At 31.6% G+C, this 20,761-nt stretch overlaps 1 protein-coding gene across 3 annotated transcripts; it reads right to left on the bottom strand.

Annotated features, from left to right (window-relative positions):
• Positions 1 to 4,918: 4,918 nt before the first annotated feature.
• LOC25493550 (two-component response regulator-like APRR2) lies at positions 4,919 to 11,161 on the bottom strand. 3 transcript variants are annotated; one of them, XM_013602074.3, is made up of 12 exons: positions 10,902 to 11,160; positions 9,983 to 10,160; positions 9,146 to 9,225; positions 8,889 to 8,955; positions 8,550 to 8,596; positions 8,226 to 8,303; positions 7,604 to 8,137; positions 7,326 to 7,466; positions 6,910 to 7,185; positions 6,721 to 6,789; positions 6,476 to 6,556; positions 4,919 to 5,903 (listed from the first exon to the last, which is right to left on the bottom strand). In XM_013602074.3, exons 2-12 carry the CDS (start codon positions 10,110 to 10,112, stop codon positions 5,739 to 5,741), a joined length of 1,668 nt encoding a protein of 555 aa, XP_013457528.1. In that variant the 5' UTR covers positions 10,113 to 10,160; positions 10,902 to 11,160; the 3' UTR covers positions 4,919 to 5,738. The 3 variants fall into 3 exon arrangements, 2 of the variants coding, with proteins under 2 accessions (XP_013457528.1, XP_024638401.1); XM_024782633.2 differs by having other exon boundaries at positions 10,813 to 11,160; XR_003011569.2 differs by having other exon boundaries at positions 5,763 to 5,903; positions 6,884 to 7,185; positions 10,813 to 11,161.
• Positions 11,162 to 20,761: the final 9,600 nt, after the last annotated feature.

The following is a 20,761-nucleotide window of genomic DNA, read 5'->3' on the forward strand; positions in this document are numbered from 1 at the left end:
GTCTAGGAATGGATAATCGTTTGTTAGTGATATTAGGTTAACGTGCTTAAACATTCAAAGATTATTAGACCACCTAAGGAATTAGGGGCTGTAGTTTGAGAAGAGGGTCTTAAGTCAAGGAATTGATCAGGACTATTCTGTTAACTATCGTGTAACTAGAAAATCATTCATAAGAATAGGTGTAGTATACCAATTAGGGAAACATAGATGATTCGAAAGACCTGATCTTATCTCTCTTCATATTTTCTAACCAAAACTATATTTCCTAACCAAATCTTTATTTTATGTTATTTAATTTTATGCAATCAAATCAAATCTAAACAAAATAATTTATACATCCTAAATATTTACTTTATTGCTAAATTGAGATTAACACAGTCTTCGTGGATACAAACTAATTTTATTACTTCGATACATTTTTAGTACACTTGCTAAAAGTTTATCACTCTACTGAAAATCCCCAAATTTACATTAGTTAAGAGAAAGATAAATAAAAGTTATTGCTGAGTTGGCAATTGATACCAATACCTCCTCCAATTGTTTCCAACCAAACCTGTGAATCACATAGATTCCCAAGTGCTGAAACAGATCAGTTTCAGAATGAAGGATGTGAAGTGGTTTGAAACCAGAGGGCAGCAAAGTGGGAGTAGAGATATCTAAGAAGCATAACAGGCAATAATTTAGTATTCATTGCTTGAATCCAATTTTCAAATTGCATAACTTCTTCGTATGACCTTAAGTTCAGTGTGTGTGTGACAATGAAAAATGTGGCTATGAAGAAGAAAGATTGGTAGAAGAAAGTAAATTCGACAACGGGTATAAAGTACCTAAGAAAGATGATATAGGATGATAAGTGAAAGAATTACAAACATAGTGTTGAAGTCGAACCGAAGGGTTTCTAACTCTATGAGACCTTCTAAGATCATTATGAGGGGTACATGATCAATATTAGCATGATAGGGTTGCTCTATATCAGAAGGATTAATGTGATCAAGGTTAATAGGAAAAAAGACTTGATATTATGATTATAATCATGTTGTTTTATATTAGGAGGAGAACTTTTTAAGAGTATTGCATCTAGTTGTTACAACTTTTTCAAAAAATCATAATCTAAAAATAAATATAAAAACAACTTCAAATGAGAAGCGTTTAGCTTCTTAAAAAATAGATTTTTTAGATGAGACATAAAATATAGGTCAACACATTGAACTAATTTTGTCACAAAAAATCTCTTTTATATAGCCGTGTCTAAACAAATTAATTTTTTTAAAGTGTTTTTTTATTACAATAGACAAATGCAAAATAAATTCTGATTTTTCATAAAATCTCTATAAAATAGTCTTTAAAATATTTGTTGTCAAAATTACTTTTATTTTAATCCAAACAAGCCCTTATTTTGAGGCAAAAAATGATTTTTTTTTTAAATGGAATTTTATTTTGTATAATAGTAACAAACACTACAAAAATTTTAAAAAGTAATTTTTTGATTAAAAAATAGTTTTTTTTTTTCTTTCAAAAAATCACAAACAAACGGGTCCATGGTATGTAAAATTGATTTTTTTAATTTAAAAGTAACAATATTAGTTTTTTATTATTATTTATTTAATTAAAATTCATAACAATTAAATTTTCCCTAAAAAAATAACAATTAAATTTCTAAATTATAAGTAGCACAACATTTAATTAATATTTAACATAAAAAAACATTTAATTAATATTTGTAAAACTTTTATTTTTACGTGTGCGTTCAATAATAAGAAAGAAAAGAAGAAATCCAGAATCATAGATGACGAAAAATGAGAGACCAACAAATGTAACAAATTAAAACATAAAATCAAATTATCTTTTTAACATATATAATATTCATTTTTACATGACATGCATGACTACAAGACTCACACTTAATATATAAAGTAGTTGTTGGTGTTATTTGTGATTGAACTGTATGACCCCATAAGGGTAATATTTTACTCAGAAGAATGGGTGAAAATCAATTTTGTGTGATTTATATAGTATTTGAAATTGATTTTTAATTTAAAAGTAATGATATTAATTTTGATTTTATTTTTTATTTAATTAATATATGTAACATTTAAATTTCTATATTGTAAGTGAAATTATCAATTTTAGTTTAAGTTTAAAAATGAAATTATCGATTACAAATATCCAAATTAGATGTTTGATTTGAACAATATTTAAGCCTATTTAATATGTTTTTTTATCCTCGTGTAGGGGTGGAAATGAGTCGAGTCGAGTCGAATCTGTCTGAGCTCGACTCGACTCGATAAGAATTGGTTCGGCTCGAAACATGGCTCGAGTTCACAACGAACCTCTTTTCTAACTCGAGTTCGGGTCGTTTAAAGTTCACGAACCACTCAGTTCGACTCGTTAGGTACACCTCATTTGCTCAAATTACATATTTCAAAACCTTTTTCTTGGAAAAAAGATTTTTTTTTGTCAAAAATACATGTCTTTGACCTAAAAATGCAAAGCCTTCAAAGGAAAAAAAATATAATGCAAAACCTTTAGAAAGGTAGCAACACTTTATATATACTACCTTTAGCATATATATACTACCGGTATTGATTTTATATGTTGTATTTGTAATGCACCGCTTGTATATATATACTCCTCCTTTCTAATCTTTTGCAAAACTCCCCGATGTGGGACAATTTTTATGCACAACTTTGTTTTAAAGCCTTGTGAAAGCATTAACTTTTTTTCCCTCTTTCTAGTATTACAATTATCGTTGATTTTTATTAAATTAGCAATTAGTAATATTTTATATGAAAAAAGTGCATAATTATTAGAAGAAGTTTGTAAGAAATCCTATATTATATAAAAAAATTGTGTATGTATATATGTCGAGCTGGTTCATGAACCAAACGAGTCGAACTATACTAAGTTCAAGTTCAACTCATTTATTTAACGAGCTTAATTTTCAACTCAAGTTCGACTCATTTGGTTCATGAACCAAGTCAAATGAACCAATTATCGAATCAAGTATCGAACTATTTTTGAGTTGGTTCGGTTCATTGCCAGCCCTATCCCCGTGACATAGTTTCAGATTACTATATATGAAAAAAGTGCATAATTATTAGAAGAAGTTTGTAAGAAATCCTATATTATATAAAAAATTATGTATGTATATATGTCGAGCTGGTTCATGAACCAAACGAGTCGAACCATACTAAGTTCAAGTTCAACTCATTTATTTAACGAGCTTAATTTTCAACTCAAGTTCGACTCATTTGGTTCATGAACCAAGTTCAATGAACCAATTATCGAATCAAGTATCGAACTATTTTTGAGTTGGTTCGGTTCATTGCCAGTCCTATCCCCGTCGTGACATAGTTTCAGATTACTATAGTCTTTATCTTTTGAGAATTTAACATTCATCATTACAAGAGTCATGTTTAATATATGAAGTAGTAGGTGGTGTTAGTTGTGATTGAAATGTACCGCCATATAAGAGTTTTATTTAATTAATGAGAATAAATAAAAATCAATTATATGTGATTTATCTAATAATCAAAATTAATTTTTTAATTTAAAAGTAATAATATTAATTGTGTTTCTATATTATCGTTAATGAATATGGTTAAATAAGTTTCTTGTCCCTAGAAATATAAACAATATTGATTTTAGGTCCTAAAAGTAAAAAAATTAGATATTCGGTCTTCTAAGAATTTTTCGTTTCATTTTTTGCCTCTGATTATTGCTCGGTTTATATTCATATTAATATAAAAGTTATGACTCTCATTTATGTTCAAGTTGTGTTGAGATTATGATCAACAAATGTCATATCACATTGCCAATCCTTTGATTTTTTTTAATATCAGATTCATCCTCGAAAAATTTACGCTCTTGGGTGTGCGACATTGATGACGGATAAAACACAACATTTGAAAATGGTGAAAAGAGAATTATTAGCTCAAAGAAAAATAGGTATCTGTTGCATTCATTTAAAAAAAAATCCTATCTACTAAATATTATTTCCCAATGATTAGTGAAATTTCTCCTATCAATCATGTTTTTTCATTCACAAATTAGTTCGATACTGAGAACCTTATTGTTTTATGTATAGAACGAGTTCAATTGCATTCGGATGAATGTAATGTTGATCATGAATTCCTTAACTACATGAGCAGCTTTTGACATGATTTGCAATGCATAGTTTTACTATACAATATACAATTGAATTGAATCAACAATGTATTCTAATGCCTCGTTCTCTTTATTTTGTTGTTTCAATTTCTTACACGTTTTCAGCGTACACCACTTCATTATGTAACACACACACACACTGCGAAATAATGTTTACCACCTTCAAATAAACTTTAGAAGAGGGCACCATATACATACATACATACAGTCAATAAAATTTAAAAATCCCCAGCAAAAATGAGAGGTACAAAGCCGATTCCACGCAATCAGAACATCCATGATCGTTAATGTTATATCAAGATTAAACCGTTCATATTTTAAACTCGGTATTTTAGAGTATGTGCTCCCTGCGTAAATACACTTATTTATACTCGAGTTATGCTCTCTCAATATATAATAATTAAATTTGTAGAACTATTCTCTCATCAAAAGACGTTAAGATTGTTTGATTTTGTATGAGTGTTTTAGAAGATATCAAAACTAAATTTAAATATAAGAACTACCATTCAAACAATAGAACGGAGAATAGCAACTAAACCAATGGTTAAAAGGAGAATAGCAAACTACCCTTCCCTGGATAAGTAAGACTAATAATTTGTATGTGTATATTAAGTATTCTAAATTTATAATTATATGAATGAAAAAGAAAAGAAAAGGAAGAAACAAAGTAACAAACCCACGGGACAACATGAGTGAATGAAACAAACAAAAATGACTTCCTAAAACAAACATTCATATACTAGAATTGATATTTTCTAAAACAGGAAAATGATACATAATTTTGGTGGAAAAGGTCTGAAAGACAGATTAAAACATGAAGAACGTTGAAACAACTAAATTCTGAATTTAGCAAACAGCTGAAAGATAAAATTCAGTTTCAAAAAGAAGAAAAAGTTAGCATCCGTCAAGCCTTTGAACTCATCTTTTTATTCACAACATTGTTCCTATCCTTACCATTATTAGATATTCCCACACCCCAACAAAACATACCTATCACTGTTTGATGCTTCCCAAAAGTACCACATTTACAACCATACCAGCATCTATTTACAACCACAATTTCTTTTTGAGAGCATCAACTAATGTGTGGCCAATTCTCAACCACCCAAGTAGCCTAACCGGTGTCCCCCACTTGATATATTTTTTTTTTTATTTGATTTTGCTTTTGCTTTGTTTTGGCATGTGATGATGGATATGATCAATGTCTACTACTCTACGAAACACTGACATAGACAAACACAAACATCATACACGATGCTGACACAAACACGTTGACATTGGACACATATGTTGGTGTCGGACACCGGACACGTCAAGTGTCAGTGCTGCATGACTTCTACTTGGTTGTTGCATCAAGGTATTGTATGAAGTGGTTGTTGGTGGTGTGATGTGGGAGGGGGGAACCTAATATGGCTTAACAAAATGGTCCCCATTCTCCTATTCCCGGTCAATTTACTACTTGGAACTTGATAAATTTGAGAAACTAAAAAAATAACAATGGGGTCATGATCTAGTGGACCCTTTTTGTATAGAAGTTTGTCACCATCAGAACCAGTTTTTGGTTGTAAATGTCAATAGGGAATAGAACCATTGTAGCTTGGAGGGATGCTGGAAATGCCTTGTCTTGAAAGCTCAGCCAACACACTATCCGTGGAAGGAGGTTTGAGGCCTATTGGCAAAGGTAGCCATGGCTTACTTATTGCCTCCTTCACAACATTGTCAATAACCTCCTCTGCCTGCATTCATGCATTGTAAAAACACTATATGGTAAGAGTTCATGGAGAGTCTATAAAACAATGATGATTTGGTAGACACGCTTCATCGTCTAAAAACAATTTTTAGTGCTCGTGTTTTTATCTTAATTTGCATGCCCCTACTATACAGCCATTTGGTAAGTTAGAGAAAACTCAATTATGCCCTGATTCTCATGCAAATTTATTCAATTAGAAAAACCATGTGATATATTCAACCCTTAAAACCATTGATCACATTTATTCAACACAAGATACATAGTCTTTTCGTACACTACAAAGCATTTTGATAATAGGCATTTGTAAGACACGTGCTCGGTAGAAAACATGTTAAATATATTTGTCAATGTCAATGTACTCAGTTATTCGTTGCAATATTATAAATCGAATTTGAAGCACTGAACTTTTTCCATATTTTCAATCTTTTTAATGCTTTTAAGTAGGACTATGATTTCATCACAACATGAAATGGTTCTAATCAGAATATATAAACTGGTTACTTGCATGTAGCTACTATGATCAAGTAGAAAGAAACTGAAAGGGAAGTATTGCATTACCGGATAATCGTCAAAGGAACTATGTAGCATCATGCTAAATGTGTAGTCCATTGCATTAGCGTTACTCACTGCAGGTATATCCTACGGTTGGATGGAAAAAAAGATATGATTAGCATCACCCGTAAATAATTTAAATAACTAGCAAAAACAAATTGTGCAGGCATAATTACATTACCAGGTATTAACTATTAGCACACAAAATAGCAAAAGGATAAAGTTAAAATTGTCATTTTTATGATACTCACCTGAGAGTAGGAATAGCAAGGAGGTTGAGGTGGAGGTAACACCGGGCAGCCCCATGCATCTGGATGCATCTGCAACACCAAGAGATCACATGTTAAACTGCAACCATAATCTCGACATAACAAGCCAAAGAGAAAGGTTGTTAATGTGAACAAAACTTCATACTCTCGAATTCTGAACAAATATATTACCCCCGGAAATGGTTTCCAATGCCAACTTTCTGTAGGCTGCCACACGGGATAACCAGAATGGCCCCAAACCTGCATGCCAGCCGTTTGAGTTCCAGATTGTCCCCACATGGGATATAAAGGAGCTAGAGGAGGAAGGGTATGGTTAGAATAATATGATGGAGGACCGGGCATAATTGGTCTTTGAAGACAATAGTTCCTTTGAGTTGGATCCCTTGGATTTAGCCATTTCCGATCTTCTTGCTTCGGCAAGATATGTCTCTTATGCATTCTAAATTTCTGGTTGAATTTAAACAATAAAAGACCTTATGTTAGTATGCATTACCTATGAAGATATACAAATATCATTGTATCATAAATAACAGTTTTGAATGAGGTATTGAAATAGTTTTGGAAACTGTGGGAAGGTAGATTATAACCTGAAGATGGCTTGCCACATTATGCCTTGTCAATCCCTCCACTTTCATTAGATCCAATATTCGAGAAGGAATAGCGTGATCAATGCCTAGTTGCTCCACTGCCTTCACAAATTTTTTGTGCAGCTCCGGCGTCCAGTCTACCTGAGACCAAAGTACCAAAACTGTATTAAGAAAATCAGGTTCAGCAGATCACTCATACATAAAATGAATAAACAATGAACAGTATGAAATAACAGAACAAGAACATTATGAGAAGAATGAATGGTAAAGCAGCTTACTTTCATCTTCTTCCGATTAGCTTTTATTTCACATTTATGACTACGAACAACTACTTTGTTTGCAGACGTTGTATTACTTTCACTGTTGTTTAGAACCTTCACATTTGGTAACTGTGGTGAAACAACACTCTCACACTTAGAAGCGTCGGCAAATTCCTCCTCTTCCTTCTGAACCAAAGTAGCTTCAGATTTCGTTTGTTGAGTAATACTTTCAGCATTCAAATTTTCACATGTAATTTCGACAGATTTAGATTCTCCATCATGTTCCCCACTTTCTTTTTCCGTGGAGCAATTAGTCTGCTCTTGGCAATCCCCATCATCAAGTAATCTTCCCACCTGTTTCAATTGTGGGGTTGAAGGAGCGGGATAATGTTCATGGTGGTCATTGTCAGAAGACCTCAATACTTGCTCTAACTCGACTGAGGCTTTACTTTCATTTTGTTCGTTATCTGTTTGAATCTGCAAGATGGAGGCGACGGATTCCTTGACAGGTTTCAGTGATTCAGACAGCGCACTTACCCCAGCATTGAACGCCTGTTTGAGTTAAACCGCATAAGAACTATTTTACTAGCATATGTTAAGAGTAAATTCATGTGGAATATCACGAATATTATTTACAGACCTTGTGAACCACATGCTGCCAAATATTTCTGAGCTTGTCCTCAGAGAGTGGTTTGCTGAGAAACTCCACTGCTCCAAGCTTAAGAAAGAAAACGAAGCAAAGAGTAAAGAGGGGTGCGCACATCAACAATTAAAATGGATTGAAAATACTCTGTCTATTAAGTTAAAGATCCTATTTAAGTAAGTAGAACTGAAAAACCAAATAAAACTAGTTTGATTAGCACACTAATTTTAGAAGGATATGGTTAATCGGGAAGAATCCAAAGCATGAAATAACGATATACGGAAATTGGATTTAGCTCAAAGAATATAACCAAAATCTTACCGCTATGCACTTCATCATGGTGTTCAGACAATCGCTGTTTGAAGTCACTGCATCAAAAGTTGAAGAAGTCACCGGTTAGAAAACTTGCAGCAAGCACAAAAAAGCATTAATGTCAACATTTTCCCCGTATTTTCCATGTCATGTTCCCCCTTTACACCATTCATCAATTTCAAGTTTCCATAGGTAAAAGATACTAAAAAATAAGATGTTGCATGATATAAAATAACATCAATCACAAGGCAAATAAAATTAGTTATTGCAATATTATTTAATATGCAGAAGTTAATTTCAATTTATATTCTTTAAACCAGAAAATTTGTGTTTGGTTTATGTACTTACTGATGGTTGGTAAGTCCTTGGCATTCTCAAGAAATCTGAAACCTCCCTCACAACTGCTTGAACTCACCTACAATTAGGATGGATGCATGTGGTTACAACTTAAAACTTACAAATAACATCATCATCAGCAGTTAACAAGTCAATATCATCATTTCTCCTTGGAGATGTTCATTTGATTTTCAACAACCGCACAGATCTAAGTTTCAAATTTACTACATTATGATTTTTCATTTATATAGAAAATGAAAGTTCATTACCTCCACTATAGCTATATGGAAATCTTCAGGTCTACTTGAGACTGCTGACAAGGCTTCATTCACATCACAGAATATAGAAACTGTATAGAAACTGAGGATTAATAAACAACTTAACAGAAAGGGCAAGCATGTACATAATAGCTGAATCAGCGAATATGCAGGAGACAGTGTTGAGAATTTCAATAAAAAATGCATGTCCTCTGCAGAAACTAATTCATATGGAGTAGTGACCAATTAAAAAAAAAGATTGAATTACGAAAATATCAAAGATTCAAACTCAGTATCATTACAATTTGGACCATATCCAGTTGTGAAAACACATAAGGTACATACTTTAAAGATGAAAACTTAGACATGTTCACAAGCCATGTAAAGAATTACCATATATGGAAATATGGACCATAAAAAATCATAGCGAAAATGTATTCTTTCAAAATATATAGCAACCATTGCAACTAATTACGGAGATCAGAGTTTCACAAAAAACCTTAAAATGGATTCCTTTTTTTGGTCTAAAGTCTAAATCCTCCGGTTCATAGGGGAAGGGGACTCTGGTAATTTGGACTTCGGCAGGGGTTATGCAAAACTTGGCCAAGGATTTTTCCAGCCAAGATTCGAACTTGGGTTCTCCAAAACAATTCAACCTTAACAGAAGCTCATTAACCACTTGAATTCAACCACTTGGCCAATGACGCTTTGTAAGATGCCATAGTACAAAAATATTAAGACAAACTATACCCCTAAAGTAACCTTAGTACAAATTGGCAGATCAAAATTTATGTAACATGAAGAAGTGAGACGCACTAACAAAAAGAAAGAATCCAAAAAGTATCTTACCATTATAGTCCATGGCCTCAAGCTTTACTCTTATTTCAGAAACAGAAGTGTTGTCTCCCTCAAGGAGAAGAACCTTGAGTCCTTTGGGAAAATCTTTCCATTCTTGTAAATCATTGGCAGTACAAACCATAGCTGGTTTAGCATCCTTTCTCAGACTCTCATCAACATCCAGTTCCTTCTGCAAAACCATGACATCACAAGCTTCATTCAGTAAGCTACTAGACTTTAATTAATCAAAACTCTTTTCAGTACTTCACTTTGTCTAAATGGTTATAAAGATTCCAAATAGCTAGCTGGCAGATACTAATCACTGTACAAAGTGGCATGCCATGAAAAGATTAACCCCAACCATATTCAGATGAACACTCACAAAACAAATTCTCAATAATTTCTCAGTACAAAAAAAGCTTTTATTTTGTAAGCTAAGGTTTTGAGGTCTCTGCAACAACATTGCAACTACAAGTTCAACCACATTTTTCCGCAATATAAAGCTTCGCAGCGTAACTACAAGTACGAAAAGCAACTCAAAGCCATGTACTACAGAATAAAGATCACATTTGCTGCTGCCACTTTCAGAAAACAGTAAGCAGTAAAAAAGCAAGAAAACATAATGAAATCAAAGAAGAGAACTTTATAACAAAAACATGTGAGGCATACAATTCATTAGCATAAAGTAGAAAAATAAGCAAGAAATTCAAAAGAGTGTACACATACATGCATGCACATAATTTCAAAACAAGAACACTTGAACTAAGAGACTGAAAGAGATTCAACATGCACATAACAAAAAAAAAAGGTTTATTTATGAGACCCTTTAAAGTTTTAACTACCTTGGCATAAAAGAAAAGAAAAGAAAATGCTTAATCAGTTGAATTCAAATTCCATTAGATAAAACTTGTGATGGTGTTTTTCCCTTAACTGCATTATTAATAAAGAGAAAGATGAAGGGAAGAGAAAAAGAGTTGAAATGCTTGCTGCTAGTGCTTGCTTGTGACTACTGAATAGTTGCAATCAGTAGTAGTAGTTGCGGACCACAACATCCTCTAAAGAACCTTTCTGCCACTTCATACTTTATTTATTTATTCCATTACTACCCTTCATTCCTTCAGGATAGTGTACCAAAAAAGCTTAAGAGTTCTTCAATGTCTGTGACAGTGAAGCTAATTACAGATAAATGTTTTGTGAGGAATTAATTAATATATATATAGCCTTTCTTTGGCGATAAATTAAGTAACGTTTAAATTTTTTCAATTAAAATAATTAAGTAAAAAGTTGGTATTATAAGCTCAAAGTAGAGTAGTAGTAGCAATCCAACCTCACTCTAACTTTTAGAGAATATAAAACAAAAAATTTATTTGTATTTTAACTATCTATTTAACCGCGCTTATATTATCATGTTTTAGGTATTTACTTTGTTTTTTCCACTGCTTCAGTTATTTTTCATCAAAAACAAAAGAGAGAATTGAATACAATAAAAATTAAAATAATCTATCTCCGTTATTTTCTCAGTGCCTACACATTTTTACTCTATCTACTACCGTGAATCGACCAAACAAAAATTGATACGGTTTGGTACATATTGTATAAGTACCATACACATATCCGATACCGATATATATGTGTATGTGACACGGATACTTTACCATTTTAAAAGTTCACATGCTTAAGAGTTTTCATGGGATGTTCAAAACCGAACCAACTCAATAAAAAAATCGTAAATCAAACCAATACAAACCGAAACTGCAAACTAAATCAAACCGCAAAAAACCGCATTTGGTTCGGATGACTTTTACACTGAACCGCACGGTTTGATTTGCGGTTTGCATCTCAGCAACTGAACCAAACCAAACCAAACCGCAAGAATAATGAATATTACTTAAATATGTACTAGCTCAATTACATAGCTCAAGAATAATCTCTTTTGATTCGATTTTTTCATTGTTGCAACAGGTTCGATTCTAATTCCTTTCCATCTCTTTCAATTCATTTCCAATGATAAATTTGTTTCCTTTACTTTCCAATAATTTGTTTCATGCTTATGTTTCTTCTTAACTTTACCTATTTTGATATAAGTTTTATCTAACATTTTATCATATAAACAACAAAATAAAATGTCCTATGTTTATTATGTAACAAGTTGACAATATTAGAGTTAATGTAATATTTTTTTTATCTCGTGATAAACCGCACAAACCGAACCAATCCAAACTGCATTGGTTTGGTTTGGTTTGGATGATTTTTTAAAAATCAACCGAACCAAACCAAATCGCATGCTTTTTTATCTCGCGGTTTGGATGACTTTTATGCTCAAAACCGAACCAAACCACACCGCAAACACCCCTACATACACTCAATCTCTTATTTTGTAAAATTCGTTGTGCATTTGAGGAGTTTAGGATGAGTTCATTTCCAAAATATTAAAATCCCGATGAATTCAATAGTATAAAAGAGTGAGCGTTATAAAAAGAAATCATAGTAATTGTTGTTAACATGACTATTTAAAGTAGTTAAATGGTTGAATTTAAGTGGTTAAATTTCATTTAAGATTAAAAAAAAAAGTTCAGAAGCCCACAAATTTGAATTTTAACTCAAAAAATCTTTAATCATACTTTTATCTATCTGTCAACCAAAGAAAAAAGTTGTAAATGCTGTTACTTAACAACTTCTTAGTTTAATTAATCGTGTAAGCTTATATATTAAAAATGGCTTGACAAATAGTAGTAGAGCCATGGTGTTCTGTTTTGTTGATCAGGACCATATATAAGTAATAGACAATTTGTTTCAGAAAAAGTAAAAGCGCTATTATATTGTTAGTATCATTACTTCCATTTCATGCACTTAAAAGTTAAGAGGTAATAACTCCAATATCATGCAACTGCCAGCTGACTAACCTGTTTTGTTTCAATAATGCATTATTTATAAAATATAAATTGATCTAAATATGTCAAATTTCTTTGACTCACTTAATTACATTTTCTAACAGAGGAAATACCATTTTTAAACAGTTGAAGACTTAGTTTTCAGCTTATCTCTAGTTTCCCTCTTTCTTCTTCATTCATTAAGAATGTAGTTCAGCTGATATGTAATTGGACTCATTCTGCAAGAACGTGAGTTGAACTTCTGCTGACAATGTGGGGATTTTTTTAGTGTATGATTTGTCGGGGTCAATCTTATGATTTTTGGTACCCCGAACTAATCAATAAAGTTGTGCCCTTGTCTTTCTTTTTGCATTTTTTGTTGGATAAGATTCATTCATAATCAATGTTATCTAAAAACATATTTTTAATAGAATTAATCAATGATTAAAAAATAGAATTAATCAAAGCGAATTAAAAAGAAATATATCTATATAATACTAACTATCTGATCACTTTGATTTTGTCATATTTGCATGCATGTTGCTATTTTATCATATTAACATGTGTGTTGTGAATTTATTTGTAAATTTATCCATTTGTTAAATGTTTTTCAAAGACGTGAACCAATATAGAACGCTGAATTGAATGGTTAAAGGTTTCAATCTAGGTATCTATCACTTGTGCTTTGGTAATTCAAACCAAATTCGGATGTTTAAAAGCTAATGTATAGTTGCTTTTTCCGGCATTGGTTGTTCCGGTATCTATCTCGTACGACTATACGAGAGAGTCTTGTGATTTTTGAGACAGTCTATGGCAATGTCCTTTAACATGTGGTGCATTATTGGAGACTTAAATGGCATGCATATCCAAAAGATACGACATGTAGTATAGTATGTAGAGTTTGTTCATAACATTGAGTGAATTTCTAATTTCTACTAAAAAAAATACATTGAGTGAATTTTGCGTCATAGATTCAAACATGTGTTATCTTTTGTAGTTGAAGAAACGATACTATAGTCTATAGCTGCCAACTTGATGCCATGTTCTTAACGACTATGCCAATGTCCACATTTAACAAACACGAATATCATTTTTCTTTTTAAATTTTTATTTTGTTTTACAAAGCAACGACATAGAAAATGAGATAACCACCTAGTTTACACACATTGTCATATAACCCGCTTGCTTATCATTTCATCATTCTACGTGCCCGCAAAAATATTGTAAATTTGTAAAACTATAGTGCTATATATTTTTTAATCAGTAAAATTAAAGGAACACAAAATGTATACAAATCTTCAAAGTTTCGTTTTCATAAGTTATTTGACTTTCAAACTTCCTCCTACCCAACTACTTATAGATATATATTGACCCCCATCCAATTAAGTTAAGCCTTATCCATCATATTAACAAGAACAAAAATGATATTCACACACACACGGAATTCATACACATTGAAGACAAAAAGAAAAGATAAATTTCATTGTAAGTGATGTAATGAAGGAGAAAAAGGTGCAAAATAAATGTAATGAAGGAAAAAAAGGTACAAAAGGTATAAGAAAATCCAAACAAACTAGCCATATATACAAGTTATTATTTTTTTTTTTTAAAGAATATATACAAGTTATATTTTGAGTAGCATATTTTTTTTTTTGGTCTAGTAGCGTAATGGCTAGAGCTCACATAATTAATTGTGGAGAAGTGGGATGTCCGGGGTTCAAACTCCGATCTCTGCATAAATTATACAATATCCCTACCAACTGAACTAAGCTCACAGGGACAACATATTATTACTATTACATGATACATACTCTCCATATAAAGTACTACATGAGAATCCAAATATATTGAGTCAGTCACTAGCCCACAGAATTGGTATGGTAGATAAAAACAAAGAAGCTAGCTAACATTGTTCTCTTTTTATATATTTTACTTTTTAGTTTATCTTCAAGTTAGTGGAAAGTCCCCCCACATGATCACTTCATAGATATCTCTGTCTCCTGCATCAAATCATACCATACCATCCGTGAATATTTTCAAATCAATAATATATTTTCAGATTTTCATATGTGTTGAGTCATGAGAGTCTTCTGGTATACTCCGTCCCTAATTATAAGACTCTTTTAAGAACCTTTTTTATAAGATTCTTTTGCTATTTTTAACTACATTAATTATTTATTTACATACATGTCCCTATTTATAATACAACTTTTTCTTCAATCAGCAATAAATAACATGTTGAAAACATAAACCAACTCTCTCTCTTAAAAGATAAAATTGTAAAAACAATAGTAATTACAAACATATTTAATACAAATATTCATTATCTTAATTCCCGTTATTTTTTCAAAAGAGTCCTATAATTATGGACGGAGGTAGTAGCAAAATTCAAAAATACCGCCTAATGTCATTTTCTTTGTCCTGCCATGGTTTGAATAATGGAATCACATATGGTTTCTTTCTTGAGTTCATGCACTTTCGTCACTATCGATTCTCTTTCATTCTAACTTCTTGCTTTTTCCATTTTGATTGAATTGAAAGCCAAAGGTCATAACAAAGGACATTTATTATCACTAGTTTTTGTTTTGTTTGTTTGTTTTTTGGAATTATTTTCTCAATCATATCAACATGTACCTTGCCATTGTTGGCATAATTATACGTGTTCTTAGTTTCTCTTATATATAGTACATTAATAATTGTAGCTTTTCCTATGGGCACCTAAAAATATCAATTATGGGTACCTAAAAAAATCAAAGTGGGTAGCCTTTTCTTGGATACTTTTAAACCAAAATGAATTATTTGCTTCTAAACTAAATAGCTTTTTTTTGGTCATGAGGGTAAGGTACCTACCTATATTTATCATATATGGGCACCTAAAAAAATCAAATGAACACCACCACCTAGACATGTAAAGAGTAAATAAAAGTGTTGAGAAACAACAAATCTTACACTAAAGGTAACGGCCAAAACAATATAAGAAAAGAGACACAATTTGATCATTGAGTTCGACCAATCATGCAAATATAAGTTTCTAACAACAAAGCGGTTGTTGTGATTTTGATTGATCAATCATTAAGGTTATGTATTTGGAGTAAAACTTAAGTTTAAATACTACGGTCTAATTTATAAGTTTACTTTTAACCTAATCATCATTTACCCTAGAAATTGTCCACCTTCTTTATCATCTCGCTATAATCGAATAGATAAATGAGCCGAGCCCGAATGGGTGGACACTATTATCCCACTACATTCGAGGGACTATCCACTTATAAGTAAATACGAGTAATAAAACACAAAAACAACATAAATATCCTATATACTTTTTCTCTAATAATATTGTTTTTGCCCTAACATAGATAAGATCCTACTTCCTAGTGACATTTCTATTCATTCGATGCTAATTTCATTCCTTGTCATGATTGGACTGATGATCAATTACAGAATCACAGCAAAAAAGGATACATATCTAAATATCTTATATTTTATTTTAGATTTGTCATTTTATTTCAAATTTTCACAATATTTCTATTTGTTTTTTTTAAATCTTATATTTTTCGTCAATTTATTGTACACAGTCTTTACCAACATAAAAAAAATGTTGTCGTGTGAAGTTGCTAGCTGAATTCATGAATAGATCAAGTCTCCTGCATGCATTTTTTGTTTGTTTCGATATATACTATAACTAGAAAGTAGAAACTTCAGTAACTGAATGACAAGTTTAGTTTTGCTATTCAATGAATGCATGGTCCAATTAAATCACAAACAATATATATAGTACACGTGAATGTTACGGTTTAAGGTACCAAACATCAATACTAACTAGTAGTAACCAGAAGCAACAACAACAATAATAGTACTACTACGTAACTTAAAATTTATAAAAAAATTAAATCACGCATTCTATTTTGCTTTGTTCTCAGAAAGAATCCAGCAAAAATGTAAAATGTTTTTATGTTGATTTATAATTTAGTGGAGTTGTCAAACATGCAGATGCAACAATGCATGTGCCTGTGGTGATGGTAGTGGAAAATAGATATATGATATGATATGATATGAGGTACGGTAAGCACAAGGACCCATTACCACTGGTGCAGAGATCTCTGCTTACTCAGTGTTGTTTGTTGGTACTCTATTATCTCTATGACTTCAAACTCTAATCAATAATGGTGTGTGGAACTTCTTGATCCTTTTCAATTTTGATAATTGAACTTGTAAAAGTCACTTTGGTCACTCTTCATAGCCACACACTTGGTGTCAATGACGTGGATGAATCTCTCCCAAGAGTACAATGACATGAATTTTATGCTGAATGTAGTACATAGTACATACAGTACATGAAGACATAAGATTCGACCATTTGGATCAATAATCAAAGTAAGCTATACAGTTTCAATGAAAGGGCATATTTTTCTCTAATATTATCACTATATTTTCTCCCAAGAGTACCTGGTTTATTTTTTTTTTTTAACGTATTTAATTATTAATTATTTTTCTTAGTTTTTGTAAAAGTATAATTTTTTTTTTAACGTTTCTTACTCTAAAGCGGGTGGAAAATCACTAGAGGTATGCTAGCAACACTCTTTTTTGAACACTCTCTCTAGCACTCACTCTTTTATTGGGTGAAATCAATATTTATCACACCATTTAACGTGGGTTTCATTTCCAAAGTGTAGGTCATACATTAATTTTATCCAATAAAAAAGTGAATGCTCAAAAGAGAGTGTTATTGACATTTCTCAAATCACTAAACTAGAGACCATATATGACTAATGAAATGAGCATATGCGAAAAATAATAGTGTTCCTTTTTTGGACTCAATTAATAGTGTACCACAAATCCTGTTTTATTCATGAAAAAGGATATTTTTTTAGGGGATATTTATGAAAAAAGATATACATGCATTTATAATTTGTTGAATTTTGCGTAAAAAAAATTGTTGATTTTTTTGTTTGGAGTTCATGAGGGGCATAAGCCTAAAAAAGAAAGATCGCAAGGAAACTAACTGCGAAGAGTAGAAGAAACTTTAGAAATATCAGCAAAAAAACAATTGTTTCACCTAACCAGGACATGGAATAAAAAATACTTATTTGAAAATCCTTATGGAATATTTTTTTTTTATAATTTGTGGAATTTAAATATTAGAAAGACACATTTGTAACCCATTTCCTTCTGGATATTGGACCTGTAAATTATGGATACGTAGAGATTCTTCCATGAATTCTGTTTTGTTGAAAAGAACATTATGCAGGTGAAACTTATTAAAGCATAGTTCATACTTCATAATAAGAATTTTGTAGATAGCCAAGGACCACGGGCACATCACATAGATCAACATATGTTTTTGTTGGATAAATATAGATTTATATATAGGGAATATCTTTTTGCATTGTAGATATAACATATATAATTAATAAGAGGAAAGGAACCAGAGATGGTGATGGTCTGCGTTTGTTGCAAGCGTTGAGATGGGTGCAAGAGTTGGGTCTCTAGACAAACACCATCTTTGAGTTAGACTCCTTGGTTGATGCTATTAGTTATCCCCGTAGCCATTATTTTTCAGATTTTTGTTCTGTTATTAAGGGGTGGGTACCAGCAAATTATTTCTTCTCACTCTAACTTTTTGTTGAATTTCTTTTAGAGATAGACAAATGTCATTGTTGATTCCTTAGTAAAAACAGTCACATCAAGTAGATGCCTTGCTTTTTATTTGTTTACCTTACTGTATTTTCTCTTGTATTTTTAATGAATTTATGAGTTTCGTCTTTCTGGAAAAAAAAATCTATAAAAACAATAATTTTTTTTTTTTAAGAAGCTAAATTAATTCACTTAAATTGGTACCGGAGAGTATCGAACCTGAGACTTCGAAAAGGAGCACACTCCCAGATCCCAGACCAATATCACTAGGTCAACACAACTGGGTTCTATAAAAACAATGATTGACTATGAACCGGTGCACGGTTAAAAAAGTGCCACATAAGTTGTTTTTGAAGATGAGTGTTATGGACACTCTATTTTTAAAATTGTATATTTAAAATCCAACCAATTAAATAGTGTCTTAGAAGGTGTGTTGTTAGCATAATTTTTTTTTGAATGACAAAATATATATATATAGGGGATTAGATCCCCAAGTATTACATCGTAAAAGAAAAATAAAAGCCCCCAAAGCACCCAACGAAAAATCAACAACACTGTCAATTTTCCGTCACCACCAACAGAGATCAATAAAGCAGCCGACAAAGATTTGTTGCTTCAAACAATCAGATGCGACCACCACTCAACTTCCGGTAAGACGGAGGAGACAACCAACAAAGCCTAAAAGAACCTGAGTCAAAAAATTGGCTCCCGATCTCGAATCAAAAGTGATCGGCCCACCAGACTCCCGACGCAAATCATAAAGGCACCCTTCAATTCACGAACCACTAGAGCAGACACCTTAACCTATCCAAAAACTCGGCCCACCATAAACCAGATGCCAAATTCGAAGGCAGAGAAAAGGTGGAACAGTAGCGCAAAACGAACCAGCTCGAATATAAACAAACCAAAAACAAGTCATAAAATCAACCACCACAAGTACCATCATGAACACCGTTTCAACGCCACCCTCTAAACCACCATACCATCTTACATCGCGTAGGAGAAAAACCTCCAACCATCCAAGCATAATTATTGTGTATAACCTACCAAAGATTCAAAGAAAATTAGCCACATTATATTTACAAATTTATTCATGTGGCTAATTTAATTGGATTTTGGATAAATTATCCACAATTCTTTCATTACAATGTAGAAAAAACCGAAAAGGAAAGAACATGTTGTAGTGTATTTTAATTTTATACAGAAAAAATTATTCTCGTCATCGCTTAACTTAATTTAAAGTACATTCTTTATTTTTTTTCACGTCATTTTATTTAAGGATATTCAATATTCAAATATATGGTTTTATTATGATATGGGTTTTTAGAGTTAAAATTTATAGTTACTCGCTCATATTTGTATATAAATTGTAGATTAGAGGTTTGAGAATTCACAAGCAAACGAACCAAAAAGACACATATTTTGATATGCTTAATTTCAGATAATATTTGAAATCAGGTTAAAAGATGACGAATGTAATTTTATCTTTTAAAAACATACGAATTACTTTTTAAAAATAGACATATGAAAGGTGATAAACATATGTTGACATGTGCACAACTTCCGATCACTATTATAATTAAAATATTAATATTTTAGATTCATTCAACTAATGATATATATGATCTTTATTATAAACCACATATATCATTTAATGAATGAATCTAAAATGTTAATTTTTGTTTATAACAGTGACCGAAGGGTGTACTATATAGCGTGACTCAAATTTCCATATTCATGTTTGTTTGTTGAATAATTGAAGAATAAACCAAATTCAGATGAAAAATGCAAAGAAAAAAATATGAAGTTTTGATGAAGTGGCATGTGCATTGTGTGTGACGTGTTCAAAAGCCATTGATGATAAGATAACCATGTCTAGAGGAAGCACTCTGATGATTAGACACAATCGGGTTACAAATTAAAGATGGGAAATGTTAACAAGTGCGGACACTGAAACAATAGCTTTTACATCAAAATTTGTGTAATCAATTTTTTAAAAGTTAAAAAAGTGTCTTTTTTAATCTAATTTTTCCTTTTTTAGATACCTTAATCAATGCCCAGAAGCACCGGTTAACACAACCCATTAAAGATATAGTCATGTCTCAAATCAACACGGCATGTCAATAGCAAAAATTATCGTGTTTATCATGTTAAATGAATTAGGATATCATTCCAAAAATTTGAGTAACGTAGGATTAGAAACAAACTATACACGTAAGAGTTTGGAAACTTAGGCAAAGTATAGCTACAAACAAACTCCAAAAAACTTCAATATATTCTACCCATG

The sequence above is a fragment of the Medicago truncatula genome, chromosome 4, assembly GCF_003473485.1.
Source record: "Medicago truncatula cultivar Jemalong A17 chromosome 4, MtrunA17r5.0-ANR, whole genome shotgun sequence".
In the NCBI taxonomy this organism is placed as follows: Eukaryota; Viridiplantae; Streptophyta; class Magnoliopsida; order Fabales; family Fabaceae; genus Medicago; species Medicago truncatula.

Bases quoted from the DNA above. Each gene is read 5' to 3' on its own strand.
- LOC25493550 (XM_013602074.3), bottom strand. From the start codon at position 10,112: ATGGTTTGTACTGCCAATGATTTACAAGAATGGAAAGATTTTCCCAAA. The intron at 6,790-6,909 runs GTAATATATTTG...TTGGTGTTGCAG, and splicing joins ATTGGAAACCATTTCCGGGG to ATGCATCCAGATGCATGGGG. The intron at 5,904-6,475 runs GTAATGCAATAC...GCATGAATGCAG, and splicing joins GTTCCTTTGACGATTATCCG to GCAGAGGAGGTTATTGACAA.